The 14,282-nt window shown below is 53.3% G+C and overlaps 1 protein-coding gene across 1 annotated transcript in view; it reads left to right on the top strand.

Moving 5' to 3' along the window:
• Positions 1-14,282, top strand: part of HOOK1 (hook microtubule tethering protein 1) — a 48,632-nt gene that overhangs the window by 29,660 nt on the left and 4,690 nt on the right. The window contains exons 9-21 of the mRNA XM_072128848.1: positions 4,566-4,723; positions 5,247-5,387; positions 5,586-5,787; positions 5,965-6,075; positions 6,154-6,241; positions 6,335-6,395; positions 6,529-6,669; positions 7,310-7,403; positions 7,480-7,514; positions 7,598-7,683; positions 8,969-9,069; positions 9,501-9,602; positions 9,690-9,758. Of these exons, the coding sequence (XP_071984949.1) occupies positions 4,566-4,723; positions 5,247-5,387; positions 5,586-5,787; positions 5,965-6,075; positions 6,154-6,241; positions 6,335-6,395; positions 6,529-6,669; positions 7,310-7,403; positions 7,480-7,514; positions 7,598-7,683; positions 8,969-9,069; positions 9,501-9,602; positions 9,690-9,758 (1,389 nt within the window). The remainder of the gene's footprint in view (positions 1-4,565; positions 4,724-5,246; positions 5,388-5,585; positions 5,788-5,964; positions 6,076-6,153; positions 6,242-6,334; positions 6,396-6,528; positions 6,670-7,309; positions 7,404-7,479; positions 7,515-7,597; positions 7,684-8,968; positions 9,070-9,500; positions 9,603-9,689; positions 9,759-14,282) is intronic.

Genomic DNA, 14,282 nt, shown 5'->3' on the forward strand with positions numbered 1-14,282 from the left:
GCTGTGACAAGTTTTTTTTTCCTTGTCCATGACAGGTAGGTGAGCGCTCCCTCCTATTCATCCTTGTGTCTGTGTGTATAGACGGCAGACGCCTCCTTTGTGCTGTCATTCTGATCCTGCAGGACTGTATATCCCTGGTGTCCCGGGGGCAGGTTAATGGGTAACCCGGGCCTCAGACATGAGGATAGCGCTGGCTGACCTCACTCCCACGCCCCAGGGCAGATCAATCGCTTGTATGTGCTGCCCTTGAAGTGGCCCTCGGCTGAGCGCACCTCCCCGCTTGTATAACGTTACCCCTTATATAAGGTGTGGAGACTTATGCAATACCCGGCAACCTTCACCTATAGCCGCCCCGCACACGTCATGTCTACTCTGCAACAGTGTCTGCACATTAATGGCTGAACCCTCCATGTATCAGGTCCTAAGGCTATTATCCGGGGGGAACCTACGGTAGGTGATCCCTAGAAGTCATATGTACAACTTGTAATTGTCTCGTCGTAATCGTATCGTCTTATCGATCTCCATAGTAACAGACTACAAACAAACCTTGTGTAGTCTGATGCTGCAGTCACATTATTACTTCTTATAACAGATCTACTGTGCATATAACAAACTGAGTATAAAAAGAGGACAGAAACTATAAGCAGCACATTTCAGTAAGGAACATTTTGTTGGTGTGTTCCCTGTAAATTGTTAAAGGAAATCCACCATCATGATGAAGCAGGGACACTGTGACTGTGGGAATCTTCTTATATTTGTTATCCTCCCTTCTAAAATCAACTTTAAACATTATGCTAATGAGCCAGAAGGGCTCTGAGGGTGTTACCTGAGCCCTTTTGTTGAGTAGTTTCATGGGCTACTACACTGTCTCTCCTCCACTACCTCAACACTTCCCTCCTCTCTCACACAGGGGAGGGCACAGTGCACCAGCCTGTGAAGCTACAGCACAGAGGGGCTCTGGTAATACACCCATAGAGTTCTTCTGGATTAGCATAATTATATAAAGTGATTTTAGAAGGAAGGAGACCATGGATGACAGATATAAGAAGATCCCACAGTCCCGGTGCCCGGATCTATGAGAAGTGTCCCTGGTTTATCAGGATGGATTCTGCAGGTAGTTTTCCCTCCGTAGTTTTCTCTCCCTCGGCTCTCCCCATACAGGTCTAGTCCCGCTATCAGTTGTGTTTATCAGAGTACTCGCTGGCTCGGCGCCCCCCGGTGTGCGCTCGCACTACTTGGCTTCTTCTTTGATGCTATTTTTATAAGCACCTTGGAAGCTTTTGAGCAAATAGAGCGAGCGGGACGTGCGGCTCCATGTGTGTCCATGTCCTAATAGATAAGAGCAGTCCCGGGTCTCACACCTCACACCAGCGCTCTCCAACCTGAGGCACCCTATGCCTGTCAGCCTGCTGGGGGTAGTAGTCTCACACCAGCGCTCTCCAGCCTGAGGCCCCCGGCACCCTATGCCTGTCAGCCTGCTGGGGGTAGTAGTCTCACACCTCACACCAGCGCACCCTATACCTGTCAGCCTGCTGGGGGTAGTAGTCTCACACCAGCGCTCTCCAGCCTGAGGCCCCCGGCACCCTATACCTGTCACCCTGCTGGGGGTAGTAGTCTCACACCAGCGCTCTCCAGCCTGAGGCCCCCGGCACCCTATGCCTGTCAGCCTGCTGGGGGTAGTAGTCTCACACCAGCGCTCTCCAGCCTGAGGCCCCCGGCACCCTATGCCTGTCAGCCTGGGGGGGGTAGTAGTCTCACACCAACGCTCTCCAGCCTGAGGCACCCTATGCCTGTCAGCCTGCTGGTGGTTGTAGTCTCACACCAGCGCTCTCCAGCCTGAGGCCCCCCCGGCACCCTATACCTGTCAGCCTGCTGGGGGTAGTAGTCTCACACCAGCGCTCTCCAGCCTGAGGCCCCCCCGGCACCCTATGCCTGTCAGCCTGCTGGGGGTAGTAGTCTCACACCAGCGCTCTCCAACCTGAGGCCCCCCCGGCACCCTATGCCTGTCAGCCTGCTGGGGGTAGTAGTCTCACACCAACGCTCTCCAGCCTGAGGCACCCTATGCCTGTCAGCCTGCTGGTGGTTGTAGTCTCACACCAGCGCTCTCCAGCCTGAGGCCCCCCCGGCACCCTATACCTGTCAGCCTGCTGGGGGTAGTAGTCTCACACCAGCGCTCTCCAGCCTGAGGCCCCCCCGGCACCCTATGCCTGTCAGCCTGCTGGGGGTAGTAGTCTCACCCCAGCGCTCTCCAGCCTGAGGCACTCCCGGAACCCTATACCTGTCAGCCTGCTGGGGGTTGTAGTCACACACCAGCACTGTCCAACCTGAGGCCCCCGGCACCCTATGCCTGTCAGCCTGCTGAGGGTAGTAGTCTCACACCAGCACTCTCCAACCTGAGGCCCCCGGCACCCTATACCTGTCAGCCTGTTAGAGGTTGTAGTCTCACACTAGCGCTCTCCAACCTGAGGCTCCCCCGGCGCCCTATACCTGTCACCCTGCTGGGGGTTGTAGTCTCACACCATCGCTCTCCAACCTGAGGCCCTCCGGCACCCTATACCTGTCACCCTGCTGGGGGTTGTAGTCTCACACCAGCGCTCTCCAACCTGAGGCCCTCCGGCACCCTATACCTGTCACCCTGCTGGGGGTTGTAGTCTCACACCATCGCTCTCCAACCTGATGCCCCCCAGCACCCTATACCTGTCAGCCTGCTGGGGGTTGTAGTCTCACACCATCGCTCTCCAACCTGATGCCCCCTGGCACCCTATACCTGTCAGCCTGTTGGAGGTTGTAGTCTCACACTAGCGCTCTCCAACCTGAGGCTCCCCCGGCGCCCTATACCTGTCACCCTGCTGGGGGTTGTAGTCTCACACCATCGCTCTCCAACCTGATGCCCCCCAGCACCCTATACCTGTCAGCCTGTTGGAGGTTGTAGTCTCACACTAGCGCTCTCCATCCTGAGGCCCTCCGGCGCCCTATACCTGTCACCCTGCTGGGGGTTGTAGTCTCACACCAGCGCTCTCCAACCTGAGGCCCTCCGGCACCCTATACCTGTCACCCTGCTGGGGGTTGTAGTCTCACACCAGCGCTCTCCAACCTGAGGCCCTCCGGCACCCTATACCTGTCACCCTGCTGGGGGTTGTAGTTTCACACCAGCGCTCTCCGCTCTCCAACCTGAGGCCCTCCGGCACCCTATACCTGTCACCCTGCTGGGGGTTGTAGTCTCACACCAGCGCTCTCCATCCTGAGGCCCTCCGGCACCCTATACCTGTCACCCTGCTGGGGGTTGTAGTCTCACACCAGCGCTCTCCAACCTGAGGCCCTCCGGCACCCTATACCTGTCACCCTGCTGGGGGTTGTAGTTTCACACCAGCGCTCTCCGCTCTCCAACCTGAGGCCCTCCGGCACCCTATACCTGTCACCCTGCTGGGGGTTGTAGTCTCACACCAGCGCTCTCCATCCTGAGGCCCTCCGGCACCATATACCTGTCACCCTGCTGGGGGTTGTAGTCTCACACCAGCGCTCTCCAGCCTGAGCCCCCCCAGCACCCTATGAACACCTACTCCTTTTTTTACAGAATTTATTATACAAGTAATAATTCCAAATGAATAATCTTTATTATATACATTGAGTTCCCATTAAAGGGTCAAATAACATAGGAGCAAATGACAAACAAACATACAAAGCACAATGTCCGGGTGTAAACAGCAGAAACACAGGACTATAACAGGTCCAAGGGGTAGACAAACTACTTGTATCTTATATTTAGAGCGAGGGACCTGACTATCCTGAACCCCTATACTAAGCAGAGGTAGCAGGGATGTAATAATGGTACAAATACAACAGGAAAAAACTAAGTTACACATACAGAGCACGGGTAGTGTGCACACTATGTCCTGTATGTGTAACCTAGTTTTTTCCTGTTGTATGTGCACCTTTATTACATCACTGCTACCTCTGCTTACTATAGGGGTTCGGAATACCCCCGAAGAGGAGAGTGACCCCTGCCTACACCTTGTCCAGTACTGACCCCGACACCAGCACATGAACTGACTACACGTGGAAATACAGTCTCTAAATCCAATAAGGGGATTTCTAAGTGCACTCCTGGAACCTAAATCTCTTATTTACGGACCTAAGAGCAACATTTACAAATTTATGATTACACATCTCTCCAGGGACTGTACATAACACTGGCTGCAGAGAGCACAGCAGGGTGAGGTCTGATTGCACATCTCTCCAGGGACAATACATAACACTGGCTGCAGAGAGCACAGAGCACAGCAGGGTGAGGTCTGATTGCACATCTCTCCAGGGACAATACATAACACTGGCTGCAGAGAGCACAGAGCACAGCAGTGTGAGGACACGCCCCCCCAGTGCACTTGGAGAAGCTACAATTGTATAATATAAATCCATATATAAACAGTCCTGCTGCTACTAACAAGATACCCAGTCATTGGACCTTGATGATGCTATATGCAGATTATGACACTCAGCTGCAGGTGGAGGTTGAGGTGCTCATGCTCATACTCTATTTTATCATACTACTTACCTTTGTCCAATAGGTGGCCGGACTACAAGAAGAAAGAAACAGTCTCCTGGCAGAGAACGAGGTCCAGAACGAAAGGCTGAACCTGTTAGACTCCTCGGAGGAGCCGACCACTATAGTAGCCAAGAAATATCTCCAAATACAACTGGAACAGCTGCAGGAGGAGAACTACAGGTAACAGGGGTCTCATCTGAAAATGAAGGGGGGCGCCCCATTATTAGATTTTATACTATTTATATAGAACATAAAGTGCAGTATTTCCCATTTCCATCCAGTTATATTATCATCCAGGGGAGATTTATAACATCTCCTTCAATAATATGGCGCCACCTGGTGTTCACTGTGTACAGCAGTGTACATGTCTACCTCCAGAGAAGAATTCTGGTGAACGCACATGCCCAGTCACTCCTCCTGCTGCCTGGGCAGCCAATAGGAATAGCTTCCTGCCCTGCTTGTCAGGAGAGGCGCGGAGCCGCTGCAGTACATGGCAGTATAGCTAAGTCTCTTCTATCAGGGGGTTTAAGAAGGGACAGGGTTATCAGCTGCCAGAGGGGGAAGGAGACTGGTTTGTCCAAAGTCTATTGTGAACGGAAGGGGGACATATTGAAGCCAAATAATTTTAGGAAATGTATTAATTATCACTATAAAACAAAATATACTGCACCCCTGTAATTCTTTCATCTGGTTTCATTGACAGACTTGAAGCTGCCAAGGACGACTACCGGGCGCACTGCGAGGAGCTGGAGCGGCAACTGATCGAGACGCAGAACAGGAACGATGAGCTGGCCAGCCTGGCCGAGGAGTCCAGAGCACTTAAGGATGAAATCGACTTCCTCAGGTGCGTCTTCTTTGTATTTGGACCGGCCATGTTTGGCAGGGGGTGCAATAAAAGTATTCACCCCCCCTGCCACTCCAAACACGGCCGGCCTGGATACAAGGAAATCTCTGAATATCTCTTTGAGTACAGTCAAAGTAAAACTAGATGGAAGTGAATACTTGTTATAGACACATTGTATCATGTATCCCCCCCCCCCAGATCTGCCGCCGATAAGGCCGCAAAGCTGGAGGCTACAGTGGAGTCTTACCGCAAGAAACTGGAGGACCTGAACGACCTGCGGAGACAAGTGAAGTCTCTGGAGGACACGAACCTCATGTATATGCACAACACGGTCACCCTGGAGGAGGAGCTGAAGAAAGCCAACGCCGCCCGCGCCCAGCTGGAGACGTATAAACGCCAGGTACTTACTGTATGAGCTCTGGAGGACCCGGCAGTGCATGGACTTCATGTGAATATGAGGGGTGGTGGTGGGAGCATATACCAGGAGACCCCCCCCCCCATACTGCAGGACCTCCTGTATCCATGCACATAATCGATCCATCCTCCTGTCTCCTGACATCTTCCCTTATCTCTACAGGTCCAGGATCTGCACACCAAGCTCTCTATGGAGACCAAGCGGGCGGACACCATGACCTATGACATGACCCGACTGCAGGAGAAGCAGGAGGCGCTGGTGAAGGAGAAAGAGGTACTAGTGCTTAGTCCCGTATGACTGTGGTTAGTGGGTGGAACAGTCCTAAAATCCTTCTTTTATTGTGCTCTGTAGAGGCTGATCGTCCAACGTGACGCCCTGAAGGAGACCAACGAGGAGCTGCGATGTTCCCTGGTGCAGCAGGATCACCTGAATCAGTCCGGTGAGTGATGGTGAACGTCCAGTAGGGGGCGATCTATGGGACGGGGCAATCACAGCTTTCTTATTCCCTTTTATCTCTTCTGCATTCTTACAGGGGAATCCGGCTTAAAGAACAATGATAACCTCGCCGCTGAGCTCCTGCCAGTGGAATATCGGTGAGTAGCGCGCCCCCCGGATGGTGCCAGTGTTCATAGTATTAACCCCTTCTTAGACCGGTCAGAATGGCGGGTCATGAGGGGTATTCCAGTAATACTTGGTATTACGTTGTGGTACGTTGTATCATCGCAGGGAGATGTTCATTAGACTCCAGCACGAGAATAAGATGCTGCGGGTTCAGCAGGAAGGATCGGAGAACGAGCGTATCGCAGAGCTCCAGGTACAGCTGGAGGAAAAGCAAAGGAAGATGAGCGAGCTGGAGACGGAGAACCGGTGAGCAGGATTCATACCTCCCAACCATCACAAATTCAGCAGAACAATCCATGGGGCGGGCAGTATGTCTTCATAAGACAGGACACAGAGTGGATCACAATGATGGAGAAGGCATCAGCTCCCTACTCCACCATTCATCCCACGCTGACGTCACCGTGCCTGCTGCTCCGGGCCATCAGGCTAGACCCCATAACGAAAGCCCCGTTACTCTGCCTATAATATGATGACATCCCCTCCTTTTGAATTGCAATGGGGGTCACTGGGGAAAAAAGTTTTGAAACTTCCTGGAGTTGATGGGAGCTCAGTAGGTACAATATCTACTGACATCTAGTGACCAAACCCTGCAACTGCACCATCTATGAAAAGAGTTTTCATTCAGCTTTGCAGAAACTTTTGATACTTTTCCCTTAAAGGGGTTGTCCCAACTTTAGAACTAATCCACAGGATAGGGGATAACTTCCTAATCAGTGAGGGACCCTACTGATCCAGAGAATGGGGGTCCCATTCTCAGTAATAGGTAAGGTGGTCAGCGTCCTGCTGCTCCATTCAAAGATTGCCGTGTACTCCTGTGGATTGGGTATAACTTTTGAAGTTGGAACAATCCCTTTAAGACATATGAATATGATCCCCTTTTCGTCAGGCTGAACCAGGGCCGCGTGGAGGAGTTACACCTGCAGATTGGAGACCTGCAGAAATCCTTACAGAATCAGGGCAGTGAAGCAGAGGGCGTCGGGGTAAGTCCCATCATTATCTGGCTGTGTGACTGCTCCTAATATCTATGTAGTAACATCACTGGCTTCTTCTTTCCAGTCCACCACACTGAAAAAGAAAATCGCAGCACAAATGTAAGTATCCAATCTGCTCCCATATCCATAGAGAAGGCTCCCAGCAGCATCAGTGTGAACACTGAGCAATAATGTATCTGCAGGGAGAAGTTAAAGGAGGTTCATGACGCCATAGAGACCAAGAAGGAACAGCTGGAAGACCTGGAACCGGACACAGCAGATCAGAGTGGTAGGTGTCAGAGGATGCCCTCTAGTGGTAGGTGTCAGAGGGCGCCCTCTAGTGGTAGGTGTCAGAGGATGCCCTCTAGTGGTAGGTGTCAGAGGGGGCCCTCTAGTGGTAGTGGTGTCAGAGGGTGCCCTCTAGTGGTAGGTGTCAGAGGACGCCCTCTAGTGGTAGGTGTCAGAGGACGCCCTCTAGTGGTAGGTGTCAGAGGATGCCCTCTAGTGGTAGGTGTCAGAGGACACCCTGTAGTCGTAGGTGTCAGAGGACGCCCTCCAGTGGTAGGTGTCAGAGGACGCCCTCCAGTGGTAGGTGTCAGAGGATGCCCTCTAGTGGTAGGTGTAACATATTACCCTCTAGTGGTAGGTGTCACATGGTGCCCTATAGAGGTAGGTGTAACATATTACCCTCTAGCAGTAGGTGTCACATATTACCCTCTAGGGGTAGGTGTCACATGGTGCCCTCTAGTGATAGGTGTAACATATTACCCTCTAGGGGTAGGTGTCACATGGTGCCCTCTAGGGGTAGGTGTCACATATTACCCTCTAGTGGTAGGTGTCACATGGTGCCCCCTAGGGGTAGGTGTCACATATTACCCTCTAGGTGCAGGTGTCGCATGTTGCCTTCTAGAGGTAGGTGCCATGTATTGCCCTCGAGGGGTAGGTGTCACTGGACAGTTATGGTTGCTCATCTATGCAGTGAGGCTTCCCAATGTTACTGGTGCTGATTACACAAGGAAGACGAGCAGTGCAGGATATATATATATGCTCTATGTTCTCTCACATATCCTGGGCACACCAGAGGACAATACACGCTGGTTTATGTCTATGAGCCTCCATGCCTGAATGTCATGTGATCAGGACCTGCGCGTCCCTCTATATGTCTGTATAGAGATGTGTCACCTACCTGAATGTCATGTGATCAGGACCTGCGCGTCCCTCTATATGTCTGTATAGAGATGTGTCACCTACCTGAATGTCATGTGATCAGGACCTGCGCGTCCCTCTATATGGCTGTATAGAGATGTGTCACCTACCTGAATGTCATGTGATCAGGACCTGCGCGTCCCTCTATATGTCTGTATAGAGATGTGTCACCTACCTGAATGTCATGTGATCAGGACCTGCGCGTCCCTCTATGTGTCTGTAACCAGTTTTCAATATAGAATGATACAAAAATAAATGAGAGCTTCCGGCCGCCAGCACTAGGGGGCGCTGAGTCCAGACACATTTATCATTGGCTCTGGTAGGATATTAGGGAAGACGTGAAGATTCACCTCCTTCCTCTCTCACAGCACAGCGAGTGGTGGAGCTGGAGGCCGCGCTGCGCAAGAAGGACGAGGACATGAAAGCCATGGAAGACCGCTACAAGATTTACCTGGAGAAAGCCAGAAACGTAGGTGTCATGGTGGAGCGGGGTCTGTGCAGACTCCAGAGACCCTGATATCACACAATGTACTGTCCCTTTAAATGGAATCTGTCAGCAGTTCCCTATATCTGACATCTTCTGGGGCCACATTCAGGAAACAGAGACTGGGGGGGCCCCGGGCGCAGGGTGTTCCTGCCCTCCTCCTGTGCACTGCCCATAGTCTGCACCCATTCAGATGCAGATTATTGCACAATTCTACACCAGACCAGGATTTATCCTCATAGATTCTGCACATGGGGGGGAGGAGGGCAAACTTAGCTCCGGTCAATGTGCCCCCTGGTGGATCCTACTGGTACTGTTATGACAATCCAGACCCCGCTGCTCCTGAGAATAGGGGATTACAGGAACGTCCTCTATGTTAGCAGTTCTATAAGTTGTGTCAATTTGTCTCTTTTTAGGTTATTAAGACTCTGGATCCTAAATTAAACCCGGCCTCAGCAGAAATTATGTTACTGAGGAAGCAGCTGACCGAGAAAGACCGGAGGATCGAGCACCTGGAGGTGAGTGGTGGGATCACAGGGGGCATCACAGAACATTCCGCCTGCACACTGGGCAACACAGGGTTAAGTGTCCTCTTCATCCCACAGAACGAGTGTCAGCAAGCGAAACTGCGAGAGTACGAGGAGAAGCTCATAGTGACGGCGTGGTACAACAAGGTAGGTACTAATTATAGGAAAGATAGATACATAGGAGAGAGATAGATAGGAGAGAGATAGATAGATAGATAGATAGATAGATAGGAGATAGATAGATAGATAGATAGATAGATAGATAGATAGATAGATAGATAGATATGAGATAGATAGATAGATAGATAGATAGATAGATAGATAGATAGATAGATAGATAGGAGATAGATAGATAGATAGATAGATAGGAGATAGATAGGAGAGAGATAGATAGGATATAGATAGATAGGAGAGAGATAGATAGGAGAGAGAGAGATAGATAGATAGATAGGAGATAGATAGATAGATAGATAGGAGAGAGATAGATAGATAGGAGAGAGAGAGAGAGAGAGAGATAGATAGATAGATAGATAGATAGATAGGAGATGCGAATCTCCCGTTCCACCACATCCCAAAGATGCTCTATTGGATGAGATCTGGTGACTGTGGAGGCCATTTGTGTCCAGTGACCTCATTGTCATGTTCAAGAAACCAGTCTGAGATGATTCCAGCTTTATGACATGGCGCATTATCCTGCTGAAAGTAGCCATCAGATGTTACAGGGTACATTGTGCTCATAAAGGGATGGACATGGTCAGCAACAATACTCAGGTAGGCTGTGGCGTTGTACCAAGGGGCCCAAAGACACCATGACACCACCACCACCAGCCTGAGCCACTGATACAAGGCAGGATGGATCCATGACACCACCACCACCAGCCTGAGCCACTGATACAGGGCAGGATGGATCCATGACACCACCAGCACCACCAGCCTGACCCGCTGATACAAGGCAGGATGGATCCATGACACCACCACCACCAGCCTGAGCCGCTGATACAAGGCAGGATGGATCCATGACACCAGCACCACCAGCCTGAGCCGCTGATACAAGGCAGGATAGATCCATGACACCAGCACCACCAGCCTGACCCGCTGATACAAGGCAGGATGGATCCATGACACCAGCACCACCAGCCTGACCCGCTGATACAAGGCAGGATGGATCCATGACACCAGCACCACCAGCCTGAGCCGCTGATACAAGGCAGGATGGATCCATGACACCACCACCACCAGCCTGAGCCGCTGATACAAGGCAGGATGGATCCATGACACCCCCACCACCAGCCTGAGCCGCTGATACAAGGCAGGATGGATCCATGACACCCCCACCACCAGCCTGAGCCGCTGATACAAGGCAGGATGGATCCATGACACCACCACCACCAGCCTCACCCGCTGATACAAGGCAGGATGGATCCATGACACCAGCACCAGCCTGACCCGCTGATACAAGGCAGGATGGATCCATGACACCAGCACCACCAGCCTGACCCGCTGATACAAGGCAGGATGGATCCATGACACCACCACCACCAGCCTGAGCCGCTGATACAAGGCAGGATGGATCCATGACACCACCACCACCAGCCTGAGCCGCTGATACAAGGCAGGATGGATCCATGACACCAGCACCACCAGCCTGACCCGCTGATACAAGGCAGGATGGATCCATGACCCCACCACCACCAGCCTGACCCGCTGATACAAGGCAGGATGGATCCATGACACCACCACCACCAGCCTGAGCCGCTGATACAAGGCAGGATGGATCCATGACACCAGCACCAGCCTGAGCCGCTGATACAAGGCAGGATGGATCCATGACACCACCACCACCAGCCTGAGCCGCTGATACAAGGCAGGATGGATCCATGACACCACCACCAGCCTGAGCCGCTGATACAAGGCAGGATGGATCCATGACACCACCACCACCAGCCTGAGCCGCTGATACAAGGCAGGATGGATCCATGACACCACCACCACCACCAGCCTGACCCGCTGATACAAGGCAGGATGGATCCATGACACCACCACCACCAGCCTGACCCGCTGATACAAGGCAGGATGGATCCATGACACCACCAGCCTGAGCCGCTGATACAAGGCAGGATGGATCCATGACACCACCACCACCAGCCTGAGCCGCTGATACAAGGCAGGATGGATCCATGACACCACCACCACCAGCCTGAGCCGCTGATACAAGGCAGGATGGATCCATGACACCACCACCACCAGCCTGACCCGCTGATACAAGGCAGGATGGATCCATGACACCACCAGCCTGACCCGCTGATACAAGGCAGGATGGATCCATGACACCACCACCAGCCTGAGCCGCTGATACAAGGCAGGATGGATCCATGACACCACCACCACCAGCCTGACCCGCTGATACAAGGCAGGATGGATCCATGACACCACCACCACCAGCCTGACCCGCTGATACAAGGCAGGATGGATCCATGACACCACCACCACCAGCCTGAGCCGCTGATACAAGGCAGGATGGATCCATGACACCACCACCACCAGCCTGAGCCGCTGATACAAGGCAGGATGGATCCATGACACCACCACCACCAGCCTGACCCGCTGATACAAGGCAGGATGGATCCATGACACCACCACCACCAGCCTGACCCGCTGATACAAGGCAGGATGGAGCCATGACACCACCACCACCAGCCTGAGCCGCTGATACAAGGCAGGATGGATCCATGACACCACCACCACCAGCCTGACCCGCTGATACAAGGCAGGATGGATCCATGACACCACCACCACCAGCCTGACCCGCTGATACAAGGCAGGATGGAGCCATGACACCACCACCACCAGCCTGAGCCGCTGATACAAGGCAGGATGGAGCCATGACACCACCACCACCAGCCTGAGCCGCTGATACAAGGCAGGATGGATCCATGACACCACCACCACCAGCCTGAGCCGCTGATACAAGGCAGGATGGATCCATGACACCACCACCACCAGCCTGAGCCGCTGATACAAGGCAGGATGGATCCATGACACCACCACCACCAGCCTGACCCGCTGATACAAGGCAGGATGGATCCATGACACCACCACCACCAGCCTGACCCGCTGATACAAGGCAGGATGGATCCATGACACCACCACCACCAGCCTGACCCGTTATACAAGGCAGGATGGATCCATGACACCACCACCACCAGCCTGACCCGCTGATACAAGGCAGGATGGATCCATGACACCACCAGCACCAGCCTGACCCGCTGATACAAGGCAGGATGGATCCATGACACCCCCACCACCAGCCTGAGCCGCTGATACAAGGCAGGATGGATCCATGACACCACCACCACCAGCCTGAGCCGCTGATACAAGGCAGGATGGATCCATGACACCACCACCACCAGCCTGAGCCGCTGATACAAGGCAGGATGGATCCATGACACCAGCACCACCAGCCTGACCCGCTGATACAAGGCAGGATGGATCCATGACACCACCACCACCAGCCTGAGCCGCTGATACAAGGCAGGATGGATCCATGACACCACCACCACCAGCCTGAGCCGCTGATACAAGGCAGGATGGATCCATGACACCAGCACCACCAGCCTGACCCGCTGATACAAGGCAGGATGGATCCATGACACCAGCACCACCAGCCTGACCCGCTGATACAAGGCAGGATGGATCCATGACACCACCACCACCAGCCTGAGCCGCTGATACAAGGCAGGATGGATCCATGACACCACCACCACCAGCCTGACCCGCTGATACAAGGCAGGATGGATCCATGACACCACCACCACCAGCCTGACCCGCTGATACAAGGCAGGATGGATCCATGACACCAGCACCACCAGCCTGAGCCGCTGATACAAGGCAGGATGGATCCATGACACCACCACCACCAGCCTGACCCGCTGATACAAGGCAGGATGGATCCATGACACCACCACCACCAGCCTGACCCGCTGATACAAGGCAGGATGGATCCATGACACCACCACCAGCCTGAGCCGCTGATACAAGGCAGGATGGATCCATGACACCACCACCACCAGCCTGAGCCGCTGATACAAGGCAGGATGGATCCATGACACCACCACCACCAGCCTGAGCCGCTGATACAAGGCAGGATGGATCCATGACACCACCACCACCAGCCTGAGCCGCTGATACAAGGCAGGATGGATCCATGACACCACCACCACCAGCCTGACCCGCTGATACAAGGCAGGATGGATCCATGACACCAGCACCACCAGCCTGACCCGCTGATACAAGGCAGGATGGATCCATGACACCAGCACCACCAGCCTGACCCGCTGATACAAGGCAGGATGGATCCATGACACCACCACCACCAGCCTGAGCCGCTGATACAAGGCAGGATGGATCCATGACACCAGCACCACCAGCCTGAGCCGCTGATACAAGGCAGGATGGATCCATGACACCACCACCACCAGCCTGAGCCGCTGATACAAGGCAGGATGGATCCATGACACCACCACCACCAGCCTGAGCCGCTGATACAAGGCAGGATGGATCCATGACACCACCACCACCAGCCTGAGCCGCTGATACAAGGCAGGATGGATCCATGACACTACCACCACCAGCCTGACCCGCTGATACAAGGCAGGATGGATCCATGACACC

Source organism: Engystomops pustulosus, chromosome 10 (assembly GCF_040894005.1).
Source record: "Engystomops pustulosus chromosome 10, aEngPut4.maternal, whole genome shotgun sequence".
Classification (NCBI taxonomy): domain Eukaryota; kingdom Metazoa; phylum Chordata; class Amphibia; order Anura; family Leptodactylidae; genus Engystomops; species Engystomops pustulosus.